General features: G+C 43.8%; 1 protein-coding gene and 1 long non-coding RNA gene across 3 annotated transcripts in view; one reads left to right on the top strand and one right to left on the bottom strand.

The window, feature by feature from the left end:
- lnx2a (ligand of numb-protein X 2a) overlaps positions 1-26,695 on the top strand; it is a 262,297-nt gene that overhangs the window by 184,351 nt on the left and 51,251 nt on the right. Inside the window, exon 5 of the mRNA XM_070892288.1 lies at positions 25,368-25,567. Within this exon, the coding sequence (XP_070748389.1) occupies positions 25,368-25,567 (200 nt within the window). The remainder of the gene's footprint in view (positions 1-25,367; positions 25,568-26,695) is intronic.
- On the bottom strand, positions 19,469-23,923 carry LOC139275180 (uncharacterized). Of its 2 annotated transcripts, XR_011595689.1 has the most exons (3): positions 23,375-23,923; positions 23,074-23,227; positions 19,469-21,343 (listed from the first exon to the last, which is right to left on the bottom strand). It is a non-coding gene; the product is annotated as an uncharacterized lncRNA (long non-coding RNA). The 2 variants fall into 2 exon arrangements; XR_011595688.1 differs by having other exon boundaries at positions 23,074-23,923.

The following is a 26,695-nucleotide window of genomic DNA, read 5'->3' as shown; positions in this document are numbered from 1 at the left end:
CAATTCTCTTTCTTTCTCTCTCTCTCTCTCTCTGTTTTGTGCTTCTTCTCTCTATCTCTGTCTTCATCAATTTCTCTTTCTATTTTTTTCCTTTCAGTTGGGAGATGGTGATGTAGAGGATCAAAGCCACCAATAGCTGCAAGTTGCATTTGAGGCATGGGTTGCAGGAAAAATATGTCCCTCAGTGGCGCCTGTCCCATCTCTCAATCTTGTGCAACCTCCAACTCCTTGCTCCCATCGCGTTCTCTACCCATTCCTGTTCCTACCATCCCCTCACCACCCGATCTCTTCCCCTTTGAACTACCCACTCAAACTCTCTCTATTCTTTCCTCCCACTTGCTCCTCTACTACTCACTTCAACCTTAACCCTCAATCTAATTACACTCATTCTCTCAAGGTTGGGTGCCAAAATACCAGAAGCCATGTCACTTTCAACCAGTTTTCCTCAGTCCCTCTCTCCTTTAACACACCCCGTTTCCCCTCAAAGAGCTTTAAAAATTCAACTTAAAAATAAATTAAATTAGAATTAAGAAAATAACTGCCTACCTCTCTTTCTTTCTCTCTGCCTATCTTCCCCTCTTCCCCTTCCCCCCCCGTTAATACACTTTGTAAAATTTACATAGCACAAAACAAGACCTATAACAAGTATGTAATTAGAATAGTCATTTTTTTCTCCGACACATACACAGAATAATTTCTCTTTTTAAAAGAAAAACTATAAATATTACCTCAGTAAAGCTTTTGAAATTCATCCTCTTGTTTTTGAGAATTATTTGAAGAAAGCTACTGGACAGAAAGTGCCCTGAGGAAAAGAAAAATGCCCCATCAGTACAGCTGACTGAACGATACTGATGCATTCTGGGGAATTAGGTCAATTTAATTCACTGAATCAGGTTTGAGGAAAAGTATCAAGTACAACCCTAGGTGTTTGGGAGAGTTCTGAGATGAAGACATTAAAAGACACAAACGGCAACTCAATGAATACATTTAATCAGGTGAAATATGTATTTTTTTAATTGCTTATTTGGTTTAAATGCTATTTTGGACATTAGAAATGTCTCTTGCTGAGAAAAATGGGAGATGAAAAGTGTCTCAGTATTTGGAGCGATTTGTGGAAACTCATAAATAGCAGCTAATGTGAATCACACAATGTGACATCTTTAACATTGAAAGTATCTATCACATTGCAACCTACAAGAGTAACAGATACTACGTGCACTTATGAGTTTTCAATGAAATGCAGGCCACATATTACAAAATTTAATATATACAGGTAGAGCATCCGGAATCCGGAAACCTTGGGACTGAGGCCGTTCCAGATTTTGGGTATTTCCAGATTTTGGAACGTCTTTCCGACGTCCCGAATCTGGAAACGCCTGGGCCGAGGTAAGAGGGGGTGGGAGTGGGGTCACGGTAAGAGGTGGGGGAGTGGGGTGATGGCCGAGGGGGAGGAGGTCAGTGGGGCGGCCGAGGCGGAGGAGGTCAGTGTGACGCCCGAGGGAGAGGAGGTCAATGTGACGCCCGAGGGAGTGGAGGTCAGTGGGACGGCCGAGGGAGTGGAGGTCAGTGGGGCGGCCGAGGGGGAGGAGGTCAGTGGGGCGGCCGAGGGGGAGGAGGTCAGTGTGACGCCCGAGGGAGTGGAGGTCAGTGGGACGGCCGAGGGAGTGGAGGTCAGTGGGGCGGCCGAGGGGGAGGAGGTCAGTGGGGCGGCCGAGGGGGAGGAGGTCAGTGTGACGGCCGAGGGAGAGGAGGTCAGTGTGACGGCCGAGGGAGAGGAGGTCAGTGGGGCAGCCGAGGGGGAGGTCAGTGGGGCGGCCGAGGGGGAGGAGGTCAGTGGGGCGGCCGAGGGGGAGGAGGTCAGTGTGACGGCCGAGGGAGAGGAGGTCAGTGTGACGGCCGAGGGAGAGGAGGTCAGTGTGACGGCCGAGGGGGAGGAGATCAGTGGGGCGGCCGAGGGGGAGGAGGTCAGTGTGACGGCCGAGGGGGAGGTCAGTGGGGCGGCCGAGGGGGAGGAGGTCAGTGTGACGGCCGAGGGAGAGGAGGTCAGTGTGACGGCCGAGGGAGAGGAGGTCAGTGGGGCAGCCGAGGGGGAGGTCAGTGGGGCGGCCGAGGGGGAGGAGGTCAGTGTGACGGCCGAGGGGGAGGAGGTCAGTGGGGCGGCCGAGGGGGAGGAGGTCAGTGGGGCGGCCGAGGGGGAGGAGGTCAGTGGGGCGGCCGAGGGGGAGGAGGTCAGTGTGACGGCCGAGGGGGAGGAGGTCAGTGGGGCGGCCGAGGGGGAGGTCAGTGGGGCGGCCGAGGGGGAGGAGGTCAGTGTGACGGCCGAGGGAGAGGAGGTCAGTGGGGCGGCCGAGGGGGAGGTCAGTGGGGCGGCCGAGGGGGAGGAGGTCAGTGTGACGGCCGAGGGAGAGGAGGTCAGTGGGGCGGCCGAGGGAGAGGAGGTCAGTGGGGCGGCCGAGGGAGAGGAGGTCAGTGGGGCGGCCGAGGGGGAGGAGGTCAGTGGGGCGGCCGAGGGGGAGGAGGTCAGTGGGGCGGCCGAGGGGGAGGAGGTCAGTGGGGCGGCCGAGGGGGAGGAGGTCAGTGGGGCGGCCGAGGGGGAGGAGGTCAGTGGGGCGGCCGAGGGGGAGGAGGTCAGTGGGGCGGCCGAGGGGGAGGAGGTCAGTGGGGCGGCCGAGGGGGAGGAGGTCAGTGGGGCGGCCGAGGGGGAGGAGGTCAGTGGGGCGGCCGAGGGGGAGGAGGTCAGTGGGGCGGCCGAGGGGGAGGAGGTCAGTGTGACGGCCGAGGGAGAGGAGGTCAGTGGGGCGGCCGAGGGGGAGGAGGTCAGTGGGGCGGCCGAGGGGGAGGAGGTCCGGTGACGGAGTGGGGGAGGCAGATCTGGATTTCGGAACATTTTCCGGATTCCGGACGACCCCGCCATGGATTGGCCCGGTGTCCGGATTCTGTAACATTCCGGAATTCCAGATTTTGGATGCTAAACCTGTGATAGATTTTACTTGCTAGTTTGAAAATGCCTGTATATTTTTGGGTTTAATTCAGCTTTCCGAAGACTGAAGTGCATGTACCATTCAAAAAATATATGGGTAACAAATTGCCCTTTATTAAACCACTATTTGGTGACAGATTTTGAACTAATTTCTGCATCCCTATTGATGCTCACAGGAGGAATTAGGGAATCCTTGATGGTGTAATACTGAGCCCCACAAATCAGGAATATTGCATGTACAATCCCTGCTTGGTCTGTATCGAGGTAGCTCATCTAAGCCAGAGCAATTATAGGCACCAGAATTGGCCTTCGTGACCTGGGCTAGAAAATGGGGAAAGTCAGCCTGATTATTATTTGGTGATTCTGCTAGAAAGTTCATGGGTATGGATATCAAGTGAGAACAAGTTGCAGCTCGCCTGTGATGTCCTTCCTACACAGTTGAAGTGCCAGTTAGTACTCATTAGCAGAGAGTGGCCATTTATGTGAACAACCGGCAGGCCATCATGCTAATATTCAGAGTCTCTACCTTTCGGAGACGGGACAAGCTAAATTGGAAATGCGGTGATCTGTTCATCACTTTTCCCTCTCTCTCCCACCCCATAAAACAACATTCCATCAAAAGAGCAAATAGTGCATACAAAGTAAACAGTGACCTGCCTGTCTATTAATTTTTTAAAGGGACAAGTCTCTCATAACATAGTTTCAGAAAAAGGCGGCCCAACAGCCTATTTGATCTCTTGCTTCCAGAGTATCATTCCTCTTTCTGTTGATTACAGCATCTAGTTGTTTCTTAAATGGTGAAACTCTGCTGTAATGCAACCCTGTCCATTGTCCTCACTTCATCCACTCAACCAGGCAACCCATAGGTCACCATCAGTGTAAAGAAATAATCCTTAACGTTGGCCCTGAATTTACTTTCACTATCATACTGGGAGGTAAAATTGCAGTCGGAGGCTTCCTTCGGACGAACGCCTCCAACCAGAAAAAATTTTGCGTAAAATACCTGGTGGTCACGGAGGTGCCTTCGATTCTGGTCAGAGGCTTTCATTCGATGCGCAGGGTACGGGGAGATGACTTCCCTGTACGTAGGGAAATGCTGGAGTCACATGGGCCTGGACCACCAATCACTAGATAGTATTCCCATTGATAAAAATGGTATCTCCGTTTGTGCGAGACCCCATTACTATCAATGAGAAAACCCTCCTAAAGCAAAAAACGCAGCATAATAAAAAAAACACCTCACATATTTAAAATTATTTGAAATTAAATGTAATGAAATGTTTTAGAAAAAAATATGTTTTGGAATTTTTTTTAATGTGTTTTAATAGGGTTAAAAATAAACTTATCTTAATGGACAGGGTTTTTAACATAAAAATATGATTAAATTTCATTTTTATATATTTTAAAACTCTTAAGTTGGTCTCCGTATTTAAGGAAGGATATACTTGCATTGGAGGCTGTTCAGAGAAGATTCACTAGGTTGATTCCGGAGATGAGGGGGTTGACTTATGAGAATAGGCTGAGTTGGTTGGGACTATACTCATTGGAGTTCAGAAGAATGAGAGGTGACCTTATTGAAACATATAAGATAATGAGGGGGCTAGACAAGGTGGATGCAGAGAAGATATTTCCATGCATAGGGGAAACTAAACTAAACTAAAACTAGGGGACATAGTTTCAGAATAAGGGGCCGGCCATTTAAAACTGAGATGAGGAGGAATTTATTTTCTGAAGGTTGTAAATCTGTGGAATTCTCTGCCCCAGAGAGCTGTGGAGGCTGGGTCATTGAATATATTTAAGGTGGAGATGGACAGATTTTTGAGCGATAAGGGTTATGGGGAGCGGGCAGTGAAGTGGAGCTGAGTCCATGATCAGATCAGCCATGATCTTATTAAATGGCGGAGCAGGCTCGAGGCGACATGTGGCCTACTCCTGTTCCTATTTCTTATGTTATTAACAAGAAGCTATACGCCTGCTTGTGCCAGGTGTAAAAGTTTTAAGGACATTCGCTGGGCAAGAGATGAGCAAATAGACCAATCTCTGCCCTGCGGATGTCCTTCTTCCGGGGACAGATCGGAAAAGCTGGTTTTCGGTACATGCGCATTTCGCGCCGAAAACTGGCTTTTGCGAGGCTTCATCAGGTCCATGCGCCGTCGTACGGACCCGGCGAAGCCGGAATTTTCGGCACATTAAGTAACACTTTTTAATGCTTCTATAAGGACCCCTTCTAAAGCATGTCTTCTTTAAGGGTTAAGAGCCCTCTTATGTCATTTCTCGTAGCTCTTTCCTCTGAAACCAGTGATGAGCCTTATTGCCTCCTCTGCACTATTGTCATGGTAACCAGAGCTGTAGGCAGTACTCCAAATGAGATTAAGGCAATCTCCAGTTTCAGCATAACCTCTGTGAATTTGAACTTGACTGATTTGACTACATAACCCAGCATTCTATTTGCTTTGTTTATTGTCACCTTTCATTCTGTACACTTGGTGAACAAGTCAACCAACAATCAATCCCAAGTCTTTTTCAACTTCACGCATAGTAAGTTATATCATGTCCATGGAGTACATCAGACTCTTTTTACTTCTTAAATATACAGTAGATTGCCTTCGTCCTTCATTTGCCAGTAATCAGCCCAGGTGCAAATCCTGTTGAACTCTTGTTTGTAAGATCTTGGCTGCTTCCTCTGAGTCTGTGGATCCCTCCCACCCCTCCCCCCGACTTTGTGCCATCTGCAATTTTAACTATTTAGCACTGAGTTTGCAATTCATTTATGTATACTTTGAACAGAGTACAATCCACTCAGTACCTTCCCCTCCATTGCAAACTAGCTCCTTACAACTATTCTCTGCTTCCTTTCATTTAGCTAGTTATTAATCCACATTATGTCTCACCTGAGTCTTTTTTTTAGTTTTTTTAGGCAAGTGGAGAGTATTCCATCACACTTCTGACTTGCGCCTTGTATGTGGTGGAAAGGCTTTGGGGTGTCAGGAGGTGAGACACTCACCGTAGAATACCCAGCCTCTGACCCGCTCTTGTTGCCACAATATTAATGTGGCTGGTCCAGTTAAGTTTTTGGTTAATGGTGACCCTCCCCCAGGATGTAGATGGTGGGAGATTCAGCGATGGTAATGCCATTGAATGTCATGGGGAGGTGGTTAGACTCTTGCTTTTTGGAGATAGTCATTGCTGGCACTTGTGTGGCGTGAATGTTACTTGCCAGTTATCAGCCAAGCCTGAATGTCGTTCAGGTCTTGCTGCATGCGGGTATGGCCTGCTTCATTCTCTGAGGAGTTGTGAATGAAACTGAACACTATAATCATCAGTGAACATCCCCATTTCTGACCTTATGATAGAGGGAAGGTCATTGATGAAGTAGCTGAAGGCTACAAGGGAAGCCTGGGACATTGACCTGAGAAATTTCTGCCATGATGTCCTGGGGCTGAGATGATCGACGTCCAATAACCACAACAATCTATCTTTGTGCAAGTTGTGACTCCAACCAGTGTGATATATTTAATCTTGAATGGTGATGGTATATTGTCCATGTCCAGCCTAGTCAAAAATCTCCAGGAAGTCATGTACGATGTTAATCATTTCCAGTTCATCCTCATAGCCACTAAGAGTTTACAAAAGCAAAATACCGTGGATGTTGGAAATCTGAAACAAAAATTGAAAATGCAGGATATACTAAGCAGGTCAGGCAGCATCTGTGGAGAGAGAAACAGTTAACGTTTCAGATCGATGATGAAAGGTCATGCACTTGTCCATCACTGTAATGGTAATAATTTCAATGACAAAGAAGCTTAAAACTGTAGGCAATTCTAAATAAAAGCTGAATGATTATATTAATTCTTAGTCATTTTAATGGGACAAAAATTGCGGTCGGAGGCTTCCCTTGGGCCTAGCTGCGCAGCCCAGCACAGAGGCCCATGCATCCCAGGAACGTAAGCGCTTCCTGGGATCATGTGGACCTGGTCCACCAATCACAATGTAGTATTCTCATTGCTAGCGCCCATTACTATCAATGAGAATACCCCTAAAATCAAATAAAACACAAACATAAATAGAAAAACACTTCACTTTAAAAACATTTAATTCAAATTGCATTAAATTAAATGTTTTAGAGAACATTTAAAAAAAATGTTTTAATAGTGTTAGAAATAAACTTACCTTCATAGACAGGGTTTTTAATATAAAAAATAAGTAATAACATTTATTGTTTCTATCTACTAAAACTCTCACACTGGTAAAAGTAGGCCTGCTTTTACCAGGCGTAAGAGTTTGAAGAACAAATAGCCCAACTCTCTGCCTGCAAAGGCCCTTCTCCGGGGATGCGCATGTGACAGATTACAAGTACCAGGTTCAGGCACCTGGAGAGGCCGGAATTTCAGGGTCAAAATATTTAAACCAAAGTGTGAAGTTTTAGTCCTGATTTTGTAAAGGTCCGCTGGTATCGCAGGGTTTCACTGGTGGTGTGAGTTGGGTGTCAAATTCACTTTTGATTTTCTGTGTGCCACATCTTCCAAGCATGCAAGATTCTCATTTCAATAGTAAAATTCTTAAAATTTAATCCCACGCTAAATCTCATGACTTTGGAGGAGGCTCTGCTCACAGTGTGCATCTCACACAAATAGAATATGTGCATTGGTTGTCTCTGAAAACCTGCCTTCACAACTAAATAGAAATAACAGTTTTGGTTGCTGGTTTGCCTTTTCAGCTGCATTTTGCCTCATTTTGTTCCATGTATTGGAAGGTTTTGCCAAGTAGTCTGCCATTTTTACCATTTTAGCAACGTTATTTTACTTGCCAAACTCACATTTACAAATCCCTCCACTAGTCCCTGGACATATCAAAGGAGACCAACATCACTGTCTATGCTTTAAAAGACAGTCTGTAAGAAATCGTGGATTGGAATAATCATGAATTGGAAGAAATAACTTGAGGCAAAAAAGTCTCTTCAGACTGGTATAGTCTTCATCCAGAATAATTGTTTTAACCGTTTTTTTAAATAATGTATGGGTTTGTCCGCAGCCACCTAGAATTTCCTTAGAATTTGCTTATGTTTTTGATTCCCTGTGGATGTTAGAAAGGAGAAAAGTAAAAGTGGAGGGCAGAAAAATCAAAGACAAAAATCAAAAAGGGCCACATTACAACATAATTCTAAAAGGACAACGAATGTTAAAAAAACAAGCCTGAAGGCTCTGTGTCTCAATGCGAGGAGCATTCGTAATGAGGTGGATGAATTAACTGCGCAGATAGCTGTTAACGAATATGATGTAATTGGGATTACAGAAATATGGCTCCAGGGTGACCAAGGCTGGGAACTCAACATCCAAGGATATTCAATATTCAAGAAAGATAGACTGAAAGGAAAAGGAGGTGGGGTAGCATTGCTGGTTACAAAGGAGATTAATGCAATAGTAAGGAAGGACGTTAGCGTGGATGAGGTGGAATCTGTGTGGGTAGAGCTGCGGAACACCAAAGGGCAGAAAACATTAGTGGGAGTTGTGTGCAGACCACTAAACAGTCATAGTGAGGTTGGGGATTGCATCAAACAGGAAATTAGGGATGCGTGCAATAAAGGTACAGCAGTTATCATGGGTGAATTTAATCTACATATAGATTGGGCTAAACAAACTGGTAACAATACGGTGGAGGAGGATTTCCTGGAGTGTATAAGTGATGGTTTTCTGGACCAATATGTCGAGGAACCAACTAGAGAGTTGACCATCCTAGACTGGGTCTTGTGTAATGAGAGAAGATTAATTAGCAATCTTGTTGTGCGAGGCCCCTTGGGGAAGAGTGACCATAATATGGTAGAATTCTTCATTAAGATGGAGAGTGACACAGTTAATTCCGAGACTAGAATCCTGAACTTAAAAAAAGGTAACTTCGATGGTATGAGACATGAATTGGCTAGGATAGACTGGCGAATGATACTTAAAGGGTTGACGGTGGATAGGCAATAGCAAACATTTAAAGATCACATGGATGAACATCAACAATTGTACATCCCTGTCTGGTGTAAAAAATAAAACTGGGAAGGTGGCTCAGCCATGGCTTACAAGGGAAATTAGGGATAGTGTTAAAACCAAGGAAGAGGCATATAAGCTGGCCAAAAAAAGCAGCAAACCTGAGGACTGGGAGAAATTTAGAATTCAAGAGAGGAGGACAAAGAGTTTAATTAGGAAGGGGAAAATAGAATATGAGAGTAAGCTTTCAGGGAACATAAAAACTGACTGCAAAAGCTTCTACAGATACGTGAAGAGAAAAAGATTAGTGAAGACAAATATAGGTTCCTTACAGCCAGAATCAGGTGAATTTATAACGGGGAACAAAGAAATGGCAGACTAATTGAACAAATACTTTGGTTCTGTCTTCACTAAGGAAGACACAAATAACCTCCCGAAAATACTAGGGGACCAAGGGTCTAGCGAGAAGGAGGAGCTAAAGGAAATCCTCATTAACCAGAAAATTGTGTTAGGGAAATTGATGGGATTGAAGGCGAATAAATTCCCAGGGCCTGATAGTCTGCATCCCAGAATACTTAAGGAAGGGGCCCTAGAAATAGTGGATGCATTGGAGGTCATTTTCCAACATTCTACAGACTCTGGATCAGTTCCTTTGGACTGGAGGGTAGCTAATGTAACCCCACTTTTTTTTTAAAAAAAGGAGGGAGAGGGAAAACAGGGAATTATAGACTGGTCAGCCTGACATCGGTGGTGGGGAAAATGTTGGAATCAATTATTAAAGATGTAATAGCAGCGCATTTGGAAAGCAGTGACAGGATCTGTCCAAGTCAGCATGGATTTATGAAAGGGAAATCATGCTTGTCAAATCTTCTAGAATTTTTTGAGGATGTAACTAGTAGAGTGGACAAGAGGGAGCCAGTGGATGTGGTGTATTTAGACTTTCAAAAGGCTTTTAACAAGGTCCCACACAAGAGATTAGTGTTCAAAATTAAAGCACATGGTATTGGGGGTAATGTTCTGACTTGGATTGAGAACTGGTTGGCAGACAGGAAGCAAAGAGTGGGAATAACTAGGTCCTTTTCAGAATGGCAGGCTGTGACTAATGGGGTACCGCAAGGTTCAGTGCTAGGACCCCAGCTATTTACAATATACATTTATGATTTTGACAAAGGAACTGAATGTAATATCTCCAGGTTTGCAGACGACACTAAGCTGGGTGGCAGTGTGAGCTGTGAGGAGGATGTTAAGAGGCTGCAGGGTGTCTTGGACAGGTTAGGTGAGTGGACAAATACATGGCAGATGTGGTATAATGTAGATAAATGTGAGGTTATCTACTTTAGTGATAAAAACAGGAAGGCAGATTATTATTTGAATGGTGACAGATTAGTAAAAGGGGAGGTGCAACGAGACCTGGGTGTCATGGTACATTAGTCATTGAAAGTTGTCATACAGGTACAGCAGGCGGTGAAGAAGACAAATGGCATGTTGGCCTTCATAGCGAGAGAATTTGAGTATAGGAGCACGGAGGTCTTATTATTAGTTGTACAGGGCCTTGGTGAGGCCACACCTTGAATATTGTGTACAGTTTTGGTCTCCCCTAATTTGAGGAAGGACATTCTTGCTATTCAAGGAGTGCAGCGAAGGTTCACCATACTGATTCCCGGGATAACAGGACTGACAAATGAAGAAAGACTGGATCGACTTGGCTTATATTCAGTGGAATTTAGATGAGAGGGGATCTCATAGAAACATATAAAATTCTGACGGGATTGGACAGGTTAGATGCAGGAATAATGTTCCCGATGTTGGGGAAGTCCAAAACCAGGGATCACAGTCTAAGGATAAGGGGTAAGCCATTTAGGACCGAAATGAGGAGAAACTTCTTCACTCAGAGAGTTGTGAGCATGTAGAATTCTCTACCACAGAAAGTTGTTGAGGCCAGATCGTTAGATATATTCAAAAGGGAGTTAGATGTGGCCCTTACGGCTAAAGGAATCAAGGGGTATGGGGTACTGAAGTGCATGATCAGCCATGATCATATTGAATGGCGGTGCAGGCTCGAAGGTTTCTATAACATTCTGCACCATGGCGGTGACCTTGTTTCTAAGCTAGCTGCCTGCTGTTTGTGTACTAGAAAGGTTGTTGATTGTATCTTTGATGTAGTCAACCTTGGGAGAATAAGCACAGGAGAGATAGTAGGAAATCGGATGGATAGCCTTCAGAAAGTATAAACAGGAAGAATATGTGAATGGGCAGGTTTTCATCTCAAAGTTGAGACAATGAACTCAACATACTATTGGGCACCCTGGTTTGGCAAGAGCCCTTACAAGTTAGATAGTCCATCTTCTAACCCGGTGCACCCCTTAAAAGAGAATAAAAGAGATATCTAAAGGGTTTTTTAACACAAATGGTGCAGAAAAGAGCTCTTCGCACACACCAGCCGTCTGTCCGATTGGGGTTGATGCCAGTTGCATGTCACGGTCGTATGTCCAGGGACGGATTAAGGGTGCCTTGAGTCTCGGGTAGTAGTTCGGCTATGGGCCCCTTATTCCCATTCATATCCTGCAGTAAATTACATTAGTGAGCTCAGTCACAGGGCACTATACTGAATATGCATCAGGTCAAGATCAAGTCAGGTCAACATCTCAGGTTATGTTTTCATTGATACTATGACGACACTCATTTAATATTTTATTATGTTTCCAAACAATCAAACCAATACCTTGATGAAACCCTGTATAAACAGTAAACAACGCTTTAATAATCACAAATCGTTACATTTTGAAACAAAATCAATAATGTCAACAATTTAGAACAATTTTAGCTCAATTGTTTTAGAAGACCATCATTTGTCACTTGCATTCCATATTCTCCACAGGGGCAACTACAAATATAACATTACATTGGTCTTTTCCTAGATTTTTGTCGGCTAAACTCGTCAATGATTTTCGAGAAGTCAAGTCCTCTCAGTACTTCGCTCTCAATGCTCATGATTGAAAGACTATTAAGTCAATCTTGTCCCATTCAGTTCCTGACCTCATCCTTTGTGTTTTAGTTTCGAGAAGGATTGTTCACCACTGCAATTTGATACCATCATCGACAGATATATCCGAAGACCTATTTCAATGTTAGAAAAGGTTTGGGTGAGGGCGTGTGTATGGAGGAATTTGTACATTCTCAGCTCTGCTGACTTAGTTTGTTTGACACAAATTGAGGTTTGAAGCTCTGTTGAGGATGCCACCAAACTAGAAAACTGGATGAATTTACTTTCAATCATAGGTTCCAGATCTTTGGGATAGGAGCGGGCAAGATTTGCTGTGGCTTGCTTGATCTCATGAGTCGAGAGAGCGGTTAGCTTGGACAGGAATCCAAACTTACAGTTGATTTCCTTGTATGCTTCAAGGCGGTGTTTCAAGGTACTAATTAGTTGATCAACGATGACGAGGAACACTTCAGTTTCTCCTTGGGTGACAGCACAGAGTTTTCAGCAACCCCATTGTCATAGCGGCGGTTGCGTACCCGGACGCATCTCTGAGCTGAATTGTACTCGTTGTGGCCACACAGTTTAATCCCTAGATCTTCGAAGTCCTCAAACTCCGCTGGGTCTTGACAAAATCGACAAGGGACTTAAGTAAGGACACCATGACATTCAGATTCAAGCCGGACTCTTGAAGTGAGAGATTGGTCAGGTGAAAGCGCTTCTAGACTGTGTTCCAAATAACAATGAGAATAGCTGAATCCAGTTCGCCAAGTTTGTCACGGATCAACTGAGCTTCATTTCGGCATTCATCTTTCTGTTCCATGTCAGTTGCCAGGGATTGCAACACTTCACATGTGGAAGTGTAACCTTTGAGCAGGCTGACTCTGCTTCATACCTTGCTGGCCATTGAGTAGCAGAAAGCTATTTGACGACAGACAGCCCTAAAGGCTTTAGTTTTTCATAAAGCAGTCACCGGCATTGATGCAGAGAGAAAAGTGTACAACTTTTGTACAATGTCAAAAATTCTGACGATCACTGGGCTGCATTCAGCATTGTTTTTCACCACAAGGTTGAATGCGTGCGCTGCACATGGTATAAACGTGGCATATGGGCATTGCTCTTTGATAGTTTGGACACCAATGTATTTCCCACTCATATTTGAAGTGTTATCATAAGATTGACCACGACAGTTTTGTATGTCGATCCCGTTCTCATCCAGAACGGCCAGTATTATTTCTGCTATTTCTTGTCCAGTATGACCTATTATCAGCAAGAACCTTTCCTCAGGGCCAGTCAGTAGAACAGTAGAGGATGTTTCCAGTAAAGTGGACAAAGGAGAACCAGTTGATGTGGTATATTTGGACTTTCAGAAGGCTTTCGACAAGGTCCCACACAAGAGATTAATGTGCAAAGTTAAAGCACATGGGATTGGGGGTAGTGTGCTGACGTGGATTGAGAACTGGTTGTCAGACAGGAAGCAAAGAGTAGGAGTAAATGGGTACTTTTCAGAATGGCAGGCAGTGACTAGTGGGGTACCGCAAGGTTCTGTGCTGGGGCCCCAGCTGTTTACATTGTACATTAATGATTTAGACGAGGGGATTAAATGTAGTATCTCCAAATTTGCAGATGACACTAAGTTGGGTGGCAGTGTGAGCTGCGAGGAGGATGCTATGAGGCTGCAGAGTGACTTGGATAGGTTAGGTGAGTGGGCAAATGCATGGCAGATGAAGTATAATGTGGATAAATGTGAGGTTATCCACTTTGGTGGTAAAAACAGAGAGACAGACTATTATCTGAATGGTGACAGATTAGGAAAAGGGAAGGTGCAACGAGACCTGGGTGTCATGGTACATCAGTCATTGAAGGTTGGCATGCAGGTACAGCAGGCGGTTAAGAAAGCAAATGGCATGTTGGCCTTCATAGCGAGGGGATTTGAGTACAGGGGCAGGAAGGTGTTGCTACAGTTGTACAGGGCCTTGGTGAGGCCACACCTGGAGTATTGTGTACAGTTTTGGTCTCCTAACTTGAGGAAGGACATTCTTGCTATTGAGGGAGTGCAGCGAAGATTCACCAGACTGATTCCCGGGATGGTGGGACTGACCTATCAAGAAAGACTGGATCAACTGGGCTTGTATTCACTGGAGTTCAGAAGAATGAGAGGGGACCACATAGAAACGTTTAAAATTCTGACGGGTTTAGACAGGTTAGATGCAGGAAGAATGTTCCCAATGTTGGGGAAGTCCAGAACCAGGGGTCACAGTCTAAGGATAAGGGGTAAGCCATTTAGGACCGAGATGAGGAGAAACTTCTTCACCCAGAGTGGTGAACCTGTGGAATTCTCTACCACAGAAAGTAGTTGAGGCCAATTCACTAAATATATTCAAAAGGGAGTTAGATGAAGTCCTTATTACTCGGGGGATCAAGGGGTATGGCGAGAAAGCAGGAAGGGGGTACTGAAGTTTCATGTTCAGCCATGAACTCATTGAATGGCGGTGCAGGCTAGAAGGGCTGAATGGCCTGCTCCTGCACCTATTTTCTATGTTTCTATGTTCTATAGCGAACGACAAATGTCAGCTGATCTGAGTGTGTGACATCTGGTGTTGAATCAACAGATATTGCATAGAACTTCGCTGATTTCAATTCTTGGATAACCATCTTAAGTACTTTAGCACCCATCAGACTAATCAGTTCTTCACAAGTGGTGGAAAACAAGTATGAAGTATGCCTCTTCTCTTTGTTGGTGAACTGCTTGATGTGTTCAGCAAGAAATGCATCGTAGTTTGCAAGAACCTCCAACACACCCAGATAATTACTATTACTTGGAGACCCAACGATTTTGTCTCTGCCTTGCAATGAAAGACCTCGTTCACAGAGAAACGTTATCCCACAGACAGCCCGCTCTAGCACCTTGCGCCAGTGCTGCTGTTCATTTTCAAACTGGAAGACAATATGACCATCCATACAACCAGTGTCTGCTTGTCTAGTGCACATTACTACCATGGCTTCTCTATGCTGATGGCTGTTTTTGTGAGATGAAATCCTCTCATCTCCTTGCTTCCAGTTATTAAACCCATGAATAAAGTGGCTACTTGTTCGTGCTGTGACCTTGCAAGCAAAGCAATATACTCTACTGTTTGATGGTGAATAACAGAGCCACGTTCGCTCCACACGTTCCCCTGTCAGCGGGTACACACTTGTGAAGAAGGACTTCGAGCAGTATCGGCGACATCCTCCCCTGGCATGAATCAGGCCGGAGTTTTGAAAGTCTTTATCACAGTTTCGGCAGTCCCCATTACCTTTTGCAATCCAATGGTTGTGTTCTGAAATATTGTCTCCCCACAGCCAGTGTCACTTGTAAGCTGTGCCTCTTTCAGCTCTGTGTGCCAGTTGATTTTCATCATCATCAACTTTTTGGACTTGGAGCTCCAACTCGATTGAAGCTGACTGCAGAGTAACGCATTGGCCTTTATCTTCATGATCTTTCTCTTTTGCTCCTCGCGTAGCTGGTGCTCTTTCCTTTTTTTCACCCCTGATTTGTGTGTAGAATGCAACTCTAGAAAAAGGGCATTTGAGTCTCTTTACATCAAGTTGAGAATAATATGCGCCTGATCCCTTGTGGCTTTGCTCTGCTCTTGCTACGTCACTTATGCCAATACTGTTTACGCTTAATCTGACCCTGTATAGGCCCCATTCTAGGTTTGGGCCCCAGGCGACTGCCCCATTTCCCCCCCCCCCCCCCCTAATCTGTCCCTGCATATGTCTACTATGTCTATCCTGATTATGTGTTGTATTTGAACTACCACTCCTTAATTAAATTCCTTATGACTCCTAAGACGCTTTGGGTAATCTGTGTGTGATCTGTGATACAAATCTTACAAGGCTATCAAAGTTGTTACATCTGCTACAGGACAGGTTCTTCCCATAGAAGTGAAAATTATATCATAAGACTTTCACACTTCAGGATCCTTTCAAACCACCCGAGGGGATATTTGCCACATCAGGCAGTCTGCAATCTACACAGAAAGAAGGTATCAGCTGGACATGACCTAGAACTTTACTGGGTAGAAAGTGCAAGATGCTAAAGATGGCACTTGTGAGCAACCAGGCTGTTCATATCAACTGGAACAGAAAAGGGTTCACAGTCAGTTGATACCTGAGCTTAGAAACATCATTATACACAACAATGGCTATTATCCAGGAAATGTCCACAGCACCTTCACATGATAATTAACGATACCAGCATTTTTCGGAAGGAAAAGAAACACTGGTTCTTAGTAGTTAATAATTCTTAGGAGAGCAGGGTTAACTGTTATGCTATTGTGAAATGTCACTTTTCAGCCACCAGTAGACCACCTCTTTAATGGTGAGCTGAAGCCCTTTAAGAAATGTTGCCTTGTTGGATTTTTTGCTCCTCAGCCAAGTTCACTAGCCTAGATTTTCATGTACCAATAGCCCATTAAAATTAGAGAGTGATTCCTGTAGCAGTATTTGGTGCAGCCACCCGCCCTTCCGCTATTTTCACAAAATTTTGTATTTTTGGGTGCATTTTATGCTCATCAACATGAAAAACATCAACGGTGGAATATTTTTCTACCCTCATGCTCAATATTAGCAATAGTCTGATTTAGATACAGGATAAAATCCCTTCTATTCTGCTCATTAACATGTTTTGAACTCCCATTGAAGAGTACCCACTCACTGCTATGTAGCATTTTGCTTTTTCCACACCAGTCATCCTTGTAATTTATGTGGGTGAGGCACCTGATTAAGTATCAAATTATAGGTGGATTGTTTGTGAATTGACATTTTAAGAACTGATGACTGCAAATAAATTATGTGACATACAAAAAATTATTTTCATAGTAATTACATAATGTTATGTCAATTCTCACTGTTTCTCATATTGGAAAGTATTCACACTTTACTAGAGCTTGGTAAGGACAAATTATTCTGAAAGTAGATTAGTCAAGTGTGAATAGTGCAATTTGTTTTTTGCACAGGTAGTGTGATATGCTTTCCGGTAGAAACCAGCATTGAATATTAGCCAGTTCTATGATTCAAACTCATTAACACCTAAACAAACTCTGTTTGAGCCAATTATTTTGTAATCCATGGGTTTTCTGTTTTCAGTAATGATTTTAATACATTAAAACTTTTAATGCTTCAGCTATAACACTAAAGGCATATGTTTTTTGTTCCCAAATCAGCTCCAGATTAGAAAATTAATGTAATAAGACGTAACAAGATTCTCAATTATTGATGACTCTTAATCATCAGAAATGATTCATGCCCAAATCTGTAATAAAACAGCTAGTATTGGGCTCGCAATCTAGAAAAATCTAAATTGTTATCAACAGTCAATTCTCAGCACAATGGCCCAGAAATTGCGGGCTCCCCGGGTCTGTACCAAGTTTCTACGGATTCAGGAAGGCATCGGAAAAGCCGGTTTTCAGTGTGCAATGCGCATGCGCTGAAAACCGGCATTTCCAATCTGTCAAGTTTCTGGCTTGACAGATCCTCCATATCTCGGGAGCGAGGACATTTGCCTGGGCAAGATTGCGGAATTTACACACATCTTGCCCAGCAAATGTCCTCAAAACTCCTGTGCCTGATAAAAGCCTACTTTTACAGGCGTAAGAGTTTAAAAACATACAAAAATATTAAATTAAATTTTAAAATTTATATTTATTTTTATATTTATTTTTAACCATAATTAAAACTTTTTTTAAAATCGGCAAATTTCTTTTCTTTAAAAAAACATTTCTATCAACTTTAATTTCTATAGTGTATTTTTTATATTTTATGTAGTGTTTGAGTGTTTGGGGGTGTTTCTCTTCATAGTAATAGGAGTTTCGGATTTACAAAACTCCTATTACTATGAATGAGAAAATACTTTACCTTGATTGGGTGTCCAGGCCCACGTGATTCCTGCGGACGTCCCAACGTGAATGCGCTCCATTGCGCAAGAAGAGGAGGCCTCGAGTCCGGGATCTCTGTCGGGCATTCGACCAAAAGTTAAGTGCGCATCTTTTCTCTTATTTTTAGTCGAACGCCCGCGGGAAGAAGAACCAGGGATTTCTGGGCTATTATGCAATCAAGTATGTAATCCTTTCAGTACTAAGAGATGTAGTGCTTGTATTTTATTTACTTTGTCTCTCGTCATACTTCTAACTGAAGCATATCTGTGGAATTCTCTGCCCAAGGAAGCAGTTGAGGCTAGCTTTGTGATTAAAGAGATAATATATGAGAACTGTGTTGGACTCTCCCAGTGTGACATTACAGTGCAAACAGGCACTAGCTACAAAGCCAAAGTAGGTGAACATATAGTGACTTCCTCGTTTAAAAGTTGTTTTTGTGCAAAGAAAAGAAGCAAATGATTTGATTTTTTTTAAAGCAAATATTGCACATTTCTCCTTCCATTATTTACAAGAGACCGGAAATTGCTCCTTTGCGAAGGGCCAGTTGGCGGCCGGCGATAAGGGTGAGTTAAAGGAATTTTGCACGGGCGCTGCACACGGAACAGTCCCCACGGAATTGCCCCCAGGGCTCTGCTGGTGAAGAGGGGTTTGCGCTGCGCCACGGCAATGATATCATCACTATGCGTGCCGACCCCTTATTGTCCTGCAGGGGAAATTGCCCCGTGGAAGTGAGGTCTGCGCGGGGCGATGCCACCAACAGCTTCTTGATGCGAGAAGCTGTGGTGGCCCAGCCACCCTTGAAGGGAAGGTGCCTCTGTGGCGACCGCCATCTTTTTTTTGTCGGCCGACTTTTCAGTCGGCCCGACAATGGCGACCGCTGGTTCAGCCAGGCTGCCAACAGGCAGGCCGGCACACCCTCTTGGATGCCAGGCTGCTGGCCCGGCTGACACCCTCCCTGGTGGCCCAGTAGGCGGCACTGTAGGCGGCACTAAAGGTGCTGCTGAGATCGCAGTGGCCATCCCTTTCAGGAGAAGGAGAGGAACAATGCAACGCGGCACCATGACGTGGCACGTTAGCGACACGTGAGCATCCCGGGAGCACCGATAGTAGGCACGGTTACTGCCCCCACCATTTTGTTCTGCAAAAGAGGGCAAATTCGCGCTGGCTCTGGCGTTTCCAGCAGCGGCGCAATTCAATGCACTAATTCGAATTATGCGCTGCAAATCCAGCGTGGGGAAATTTCGGCCCCAAGTTATGTTATCTTGTACCACGTAGGGTTTTCAAACAACATATAATCAATCTACTGACCTACATTATTACTTCTCCTCCCCCCTGACTTGAGATGGGGAGCTTTATTTTCAGGGAGGCATGCCACTTCTTAAAACTACAACCACTCAATTTTGAGCTTTAGTGATGTACCTATTTCAGTATGAAGACTGTAACACAGCCCCTCATCCTTTATTTTTAGAAAATAGTTTACATAAAGCACTCCTAATCATGCCAAAGGCCTGATCCTTCCATCTATTCATACAAATCACTCAGCAAAAACAGTTGGATGGAAATACATCATGAAAGAGTAAAAGAAAATGACAAAAATAAAGAAATGTCCAATGCCTCATTTAAACAATGCATCTATTTTATGAAATTTTGGAATTCTCTGCCCCAGCAAGCTACAAAAGCTCAGTCATTGAGTACATTCAAGACAGATATGGATACATTTTTAGATATTAAGGGAATCAAGGGCTATGGGGATAGTGCGGGAAGGGGGAGTTGAGGTAGAAGATCAGCCATGATCTTATTGAATGGTGGAGCAGGCTTGAAGGGCTGAGTGGCCTATTCCTTCTCCTATTTCTTATGTTCTTATGAAACAACCATTCAATAAGGCAAAATAAACTTCTTATTCCCAATTATCTTTCCCAGAATTCCAAATAAAACTACACAAAAATAGGAGTAATGTTCTTTTGATTATTGGATTAATTAATCAAGTATTTATATATTGTATCTATTTATAATGATACAATGAGCTTCTATTTCCTGATCTTCGCAATTCATTACATTCTTTCTATGGCTGGCTGTTCCTATAAACTAGTTGCCCCTTCAGTCCTTTGAGGAGCCTACTGGATTGGGCAGATGTGGCATTACTGAGTGGTAGCGGCCTCATCGGTGTCTCCTAATACAAAGCCCCAGTTGCTCAGTATACTTTGTGGATGACCAGGATCTTTGTGGAAACAGAACCTTGCCAACTACTTTGAGAATGAGGTCTGTCTTCAAGGTTCACTCAGGCTATTCTCCAAGTTACATGTAAACCATCGCCTGAATTGGACTCCTCGTTCTAAATAACCAAAGTTATAGGGGGAGAAATTCGGGGCAGTAACAGCTGTGAGTTCCTGCACCAGGCACTAAGTCCTGCCTCGTGATCTATATTTAGGTTACTGCCCCCGAGAGCAAGTGGAGTGCAAAATATCACGCTCCGCTTGCTGAGTGGGACTGAAAGCCTCCGCTAAGTTCGCAGCGGTACCCGATGGGACGCATAGTGCTGGCGCGTAGACAGGGCCCTTCCCTTCATTAAAGGGAGATGCCAAGCTGCCGACTGAGGGCGGGAAACGGGGCTATCCCTGGATCATCAGGGAGTAGGGTGCTGTGGCAGCAGCCTTAGCACACAAGTGGAGTGTCGGGTTGCAAGATCGCAGCACGGACCTCGCAATCGAGGAACAAGACCGCGACCGGTAAGTTGACCTTTTTTACATTCTCCACCTCCCCTTTAATTATTACCCCGCGAGCGGCCTGTCGCCCATGGCAGCTTCAGGGGATGCTACAGAATTTTTTGCTGTGGATCGAAAACGGGTCACTGCACATGGTGCTGCCATCGTCATCGCCGGCGCAGTGGAGCGGGGTGCTACTGGTTACCGCTGCCGATAAACTCCCGCAGAATTTCGCGGGAGTCAGTAGCGGCGCCGCACCCAGGCGAAAAGTCATTTGCACCCCGGGAAGCGCAAACACCCCGAATTTCACCCCCATAGTTTTCATAACTAAAGCGCCATCTGAGATTTGGAGCTCTATCCTTAGTGACTGCTGCAGATGAATGTGCAATTGCAAACTGGCTCTATTGATGGAACTGCAGAATTCCCAATTGCTCTCGCATTACTCCACAGATGTCAAAGGAGGATCATGCAGGTCTGCGCACCATGCAGGAAGCTCTCAACATTATCTGAAGTGCTTCTGGTCATGAATAAGTTCCCCTCTAGAAAGCCTCTGTACAGTAATAATCCATGGGCTTTGCAGCAGGATCTGGGCATGACCTTCACTCAAGTTCTTCCTCTGCAACCACCTCCACTTGCTCCTCTTCACTTGTGCCAAATGCTTCAGTAGGTGCTCCCTCCTGACCTCTGTCCCATTTTCCCACGATGTATGGATCTGTTATGATGCTTGGATGTTAAGGACTCTATGATAGATACCCAAACTTGTTGCTCACATCTGGTGGCTTTGGAGGCCCCTACACAAGGAGAAAAGGAAAATGTGTTAGTGGTACCCGCATGATTTGAAGAGCTGCTTATTGATAATGATTAAAAATTTGAAGGCTTTTGGAGCACCGCCATTCTGACTCCTCTCTCTCTCTTTAGAGCATTCTCCTTTAAAAACAAACAAAACTAGCAGCTTATGATGTATGGAAGGGACATAGTGTGGCACCCCAGTGCACAGTCTACATCCCACCTTGTATGAATGGATGCTCAAACAGCAATGCAAGAACTTCACATAGCATTTTGAATTGATGGCAAAACATGCAAGTTATATGTGAAATAAGAATTTTTTTCAAGTGCCAGGCAAATTGTTCACCCGCAGCATTTTGGACATGGCAGTGTAGATATGAAAAACTTTCCTAGTGGTATGCATACTGTGGACATAAACTAAATTTGAGGTATTAAACTTTGGCAACCTTACCTTTGTAAATTGTTTGTCGGGCTGATAATTCTTCCTCACTTGATCCCATGATCTGTGGACATGGAAGACACCATCCATCCACTCTATCTGCCACTTCCTGCTATGCTTGCTATACATTAAGATGTATGGGGGAAGTTCTTCTCAACCCCAAATAAGGAGGAGAACATCTAAACTATCGTCATTAATGGGTACAGTTCTGCCCATGTTTTTTTGACAACCTTCCAAAGCAGTCTGCAAAGTTCAGTTGAGTAGTAGCCCTTTAAGAACTGTTGCTCTCAGGATTTACTGTGTGTGGAAAACTCAAATTATTCTAATAAGCAGGCATAGCTCAATGTGATGAGGTCTGTGCTTCTCTAATTCCTTTTGTTTTTTTGAGTATTTGTAGTGACCATTTTACTCAAAAGACTTCAGCCTCTCTGAATAGCCTAGGATTGGAGTTGGTATTCTTCCAAAGCTGTCACTGTCGGGTCGGTTGAAGAGAAGTAACAACTAAACCTGTGCCTGGAATTCTCAGGATGCAACAGTATCAGGGTGTACAGTGTGGAGAATTTTCCAACATCATCGGTATGATTCTTCAAGTGTAACATTTCAAAAGCGCAACTTTTCTCAATCTATGATAGTAATTCAGTTTTTGATTTGTTTTTTAACTGTAGCAGGGACTTTAGAATCTTTTGAGGTAAGATTTGACAGGAAATGTATTTTTACTTCAAAGGGGAGTGAAGAGGGGCTGGCTGAGAGTGAGACAAAAGTTTTACTAAGGCACCTGCTTATTTATACTGAAAATTCAAAAATAACCAAGTTCACAAAGATTTATTAATGCATCTGTGTTATCTATTTAACTACAGAATTTTATAAAGAAAATACCATTATCCAGAAACCAAACAAAAATAACTTGTTTTACTGTCTCTTTTTACTGTTCCAAACATTTTTTCCAAATTATTTTACTTATGATACGCACTTCCACATCCTAATACCCCATTTCCCCAGCCTTGGGACAGTGACCAATGTCATATATGTCTGACAGTATGCTTAAAAGTCTTGCACCTGGTTAGACTGTTGCATCATGCCTTTCAAAGACATCACTTCAGGACATCACCCCTCAAGGCAGTAATTAGCAATTGGCTGAAATAAGGACCTAACTGTTCAATCAACAATCAAATATTCAACTAACTCAAAATCAATTCTATTTAGTCATTAAATATCAAGAGTAAGCATTTGATTTTTTTTTAAAGCTATCAATCCCAAACTGGCAAATAACAGGAAACAAACAATCAAAGTACTCACCCAACCAAAATGTTTCCCTTCTGGTCCCCCATTCTGAGTGTTTTGCAGCCCACCTGCTTGACAGCCAGCTTGCACTGAATGCTTCTTAGCCCACCTGCTTCCCTGCCCAGTTCAAGTGCTTACTGGCTTGCTTGGCTGAATGTTTTCTGCACCACTAATTTGAGAAAGAGGAGAGCGAAAGGTGAAAGATGACGATGAAAAAGTGTACGGTGTTAAGAAGGAAAGCAGGAAGAGACATGGGGGTCAAAATTCATGCCCGCCGGAAAGCTGCTGCACATTCCATTTAAAAAAAAGTTTTTACCGTCGGGTCGATGAGGTGGGCTCTCGATCGATTTTCATCTGTTTGTCCTTTTTTTCGGAGTGGACCGGAAGCTGATCATAATGGAGGCAGAAGTGCGGCAGTAAGTGGGTGAGGGGTGGGAGCGGTGGTGACGTCATTGCGTATCTGCGTCACCACGTATCTCACCTGCTTTAGAGGGGAGATAATCGCCGAATATTTAGGATCGGCCACTGAGCCACCAAGAAGGAGGGTTTCGGCTGGGCCAGCAGCCTGGCACCCAAGAGGGGGTGCCAGACTGCCTGTTGGTGGCCCGGCCGAACCCGGGGGCACAATAGGCCGGCCGACAGGGAAGTCGGCCAGCAAAAAAAAATGAAATGGCTGCCGCGGCAGTGGGTTCTTGCCTTTAATGGCCACCACGCAGCCAGGGCTCACAGTCAGAAGAGAAGGTGCACCATCATAAAAAGCTGGCCGAGGCAACGCATGGCAGGGATTCAATTTTTCGGACTGAATGTGGACGGAGGTAGATGGTCCCGGCGGTGCGTGCACTGATGATGCATTTACGACCACTTGGCAGCGGTGAGGCGGAAGTGGGGACCGCTAGAAAAAACACCCTGCCTAATTTAGCTTGCAGTGGCCATGCGGCCATTGGATTCCGCCGCATAGCCGCCGCAAAACGGCGGTAACGGGCCTTTTCTGGTCCCTGAATTTCGGCCCCATGAAGTGAAATGGTGAGGGAAAGTAAATTGAAGGAAGACGGCGAGAGCGGGTAAAATGTGAAGCAGGAGAGCAAGAGAGTAATAAATGGCATAGCAGAGCAGTGATGATGACAGAGTTATCAGAATCTTTAGCAAGAGAGGCACAATATTTTGAGGGGTTAAGCCTAAAAGTTTTGAGAACCGCTAAATTAGATGCTCCTTGGTGATATTTGTTCTCGAGGATGGACATGTTACTTGAATGAGTTGCTAGCAATGGTGCCCTTAAAACTATAAATACAAAATATTTGGCTCGAGAGGTTCATGATTTTGCAGAACCGAAGTTAAGTTTGCCCAACTTTGTGTCGTCCCAAGACTTGCCCACACTGTAATCATGCTAGCTCGCCTCTGGCCACTCTGCATCTAAAAACACCACAACTTCTTCAGCCTTCCTGGTATTTTTTTTACCTGGTTTTCTCCTTCAATTTTTTAATATCCCTTGCCCCTCTTGAAAGAGTATTTATATTTCTCACTATCTCATAATTAGTTTCATTTCCTTTCTTCTCTGATGGTATTTTCACACTATATTTCAGCTTCGCCTTCTGTTCAAATAGCTTTATTAATCTTGCTCTCCCTCTCTAGTCTCAAACAGAATCTTTCATCCCTCCCTCTGCCATATTGTGTTTAGATTCGCCGTTCCTTCGGTATAGCTTTTTCTTGTTCCAGCAATTACTCCAATGCCCCAAGAATATGAACTCTTCCATCTTGCATCAGTCATGCGTTGACCTTCCACATCTTCTTCCCTTTAACCTGTACTGTGCATGGCAGAGGATGCAATCTGGAGAATACCAAGCTTGAGGTCTTGCTTTTCAATCTATTGCCTACCTCTTAAACTCCATCTCCAAAATCTCAAATGTACTTCTATCTATATCATGGCTCCAATGTGGACCATGACTTTTGGCTGCTGTCCCTCTGTTTCCAGAAGTTTTTCCATCCACATGCCACATCCGAAGCAAAGATGTGACCTATTCCTTGGACATGGTTAATGCCTCCTGTGATTTATATTTTAACCTTCTCTCCCTCCGCTTGGGCAAGTACTAGGCTACACGTGATACATCTCCTGAATGTCCTGTCCAAGAAGAGGAAACAAGTTGTGGTAAAGCACAAACCTACAGCCCAACAGCACCACCCTGTCATTGTATACTTTGCTGTGTAACTAAGCTATGTGAAAAAGCATTTACAAAAATAACTTAAAATACTGAACAATAATGGGAATTTGTGTTAATGGTTTAAGTGCACTTGTTTATATTTTTTAACTGCAGCACTACCAAAACAACCTGCTGTACCTGAAGGCGAGATTACGAGTATTGAAATCCACAGGGCCAATCCCTATATGGAACTGGGCCTGAGCATCGTAGGTGGAAATGAAACTCCTTTGATAAATATTGTAATTCAGGAAGTTTATCGAGATGGTATTGTTGCAAAAGATGGAAGACTTCTTTCTGGTGACCAAATATTGCAGGTAATGAACTAAAAATTGTTCATAAATCTATTTTGACTTGTTATTTCAAAGTAAACAAGACTCAGTATAAGATGTAGGTAAGCTGTCCATTCTTGCTGTGTTTTGTAAAGTATACTTTCCCCGCCCACACTGTACTCACTAATTCTTATCTAGGTAAGTGAAAATAATTCCTTTTACTGTTTCCTGGAATGTTGGAACTATTTTAAATTTTATGTAATTTCTTTATTATTGTGGTGAGCTGTCATTTTAAATATCTGGACTTACCGGGGACCCACTCAGCTGGGAATTGCTTTGTCAGCAAATTGTTACTTGCAGAAGTAACTCAGATTAGATCCTTTCTGCTATTGGATGCCTTCAGGAGGTGAGACACATCTGAATTATTAAACCTCCACACTAGCCAAGTACAGAATCAATCAATTTCTCTCTCTCTCTCTCACACTTTCTTTCTTTCTCTTTCTACCTTATCAAAAAATATTATGGTGCCCATTAAATCAATTTTCCTGGAAATGAATTAAAATATAAGTTCACAAACCTGTGGAAATCTGATCAAAAGGTTCTTGTTCAGAAAATATTTGTAATATGATGCAAATGTTGACCAGACTATAAGCTCGAATGTTGTCATTTAACGTATAGAGCAACCTGGAATCTCCAGCAATGATGCTTTTTATCTTTAAGCAGTATAGTATACAGAGTAGTACAATATATGCATACAATGTAATTGTGCATTTACTAAAGCATTTCTCATTTTGACATGTCAAAGACTTGGATCGAAAGGTCAGTGTTAAAATGAGGAAACCAAGGGATAGATTTTTAACTTGTCGCCCGGGCATAAAACTGCTGTTGCGGATTAGCCATCCATTATTGAAAATACCTGATATTCTGTGCTATACAGATATGTCCCAAAGTTGGAGTTGAGTTAGGGGATATAGATTTGTTAACTTTTTGTTGGTTATAGATGTCCTTGTATGACTTCAATCATGCAATAAATGTCAAATAGATGACGTAGTGTTCCACGTGAAACACCGATTTATTTGTACTTTCAATTTAGTATACTGTATTCGCTGCTCATGATGTGATCTCTATATTGGTGTCGAAATCTCGACCTCCGAAAAGAATGACTCCGACACT

This window comes from Pristiophorus japonicus, chromosome 10 (assembly GCF_044704955.1).
Source record: "Pristiophorus japonicus isolate sPriJap1 chromosome 10, sPriJap1.hap1, whole genome shotgun sequence".
NCBI classification, from domain to species: Eukaryota; Metazoa; Chordata; class Chondrichthyes; family Pristiophoridae; genus Pristiophorus; species Pristiophorus japonicus.
Note: the sequence above shows the minus strand (reverse complement) of the source record. Positions and strands in the feature narration are given on the sequence as shown.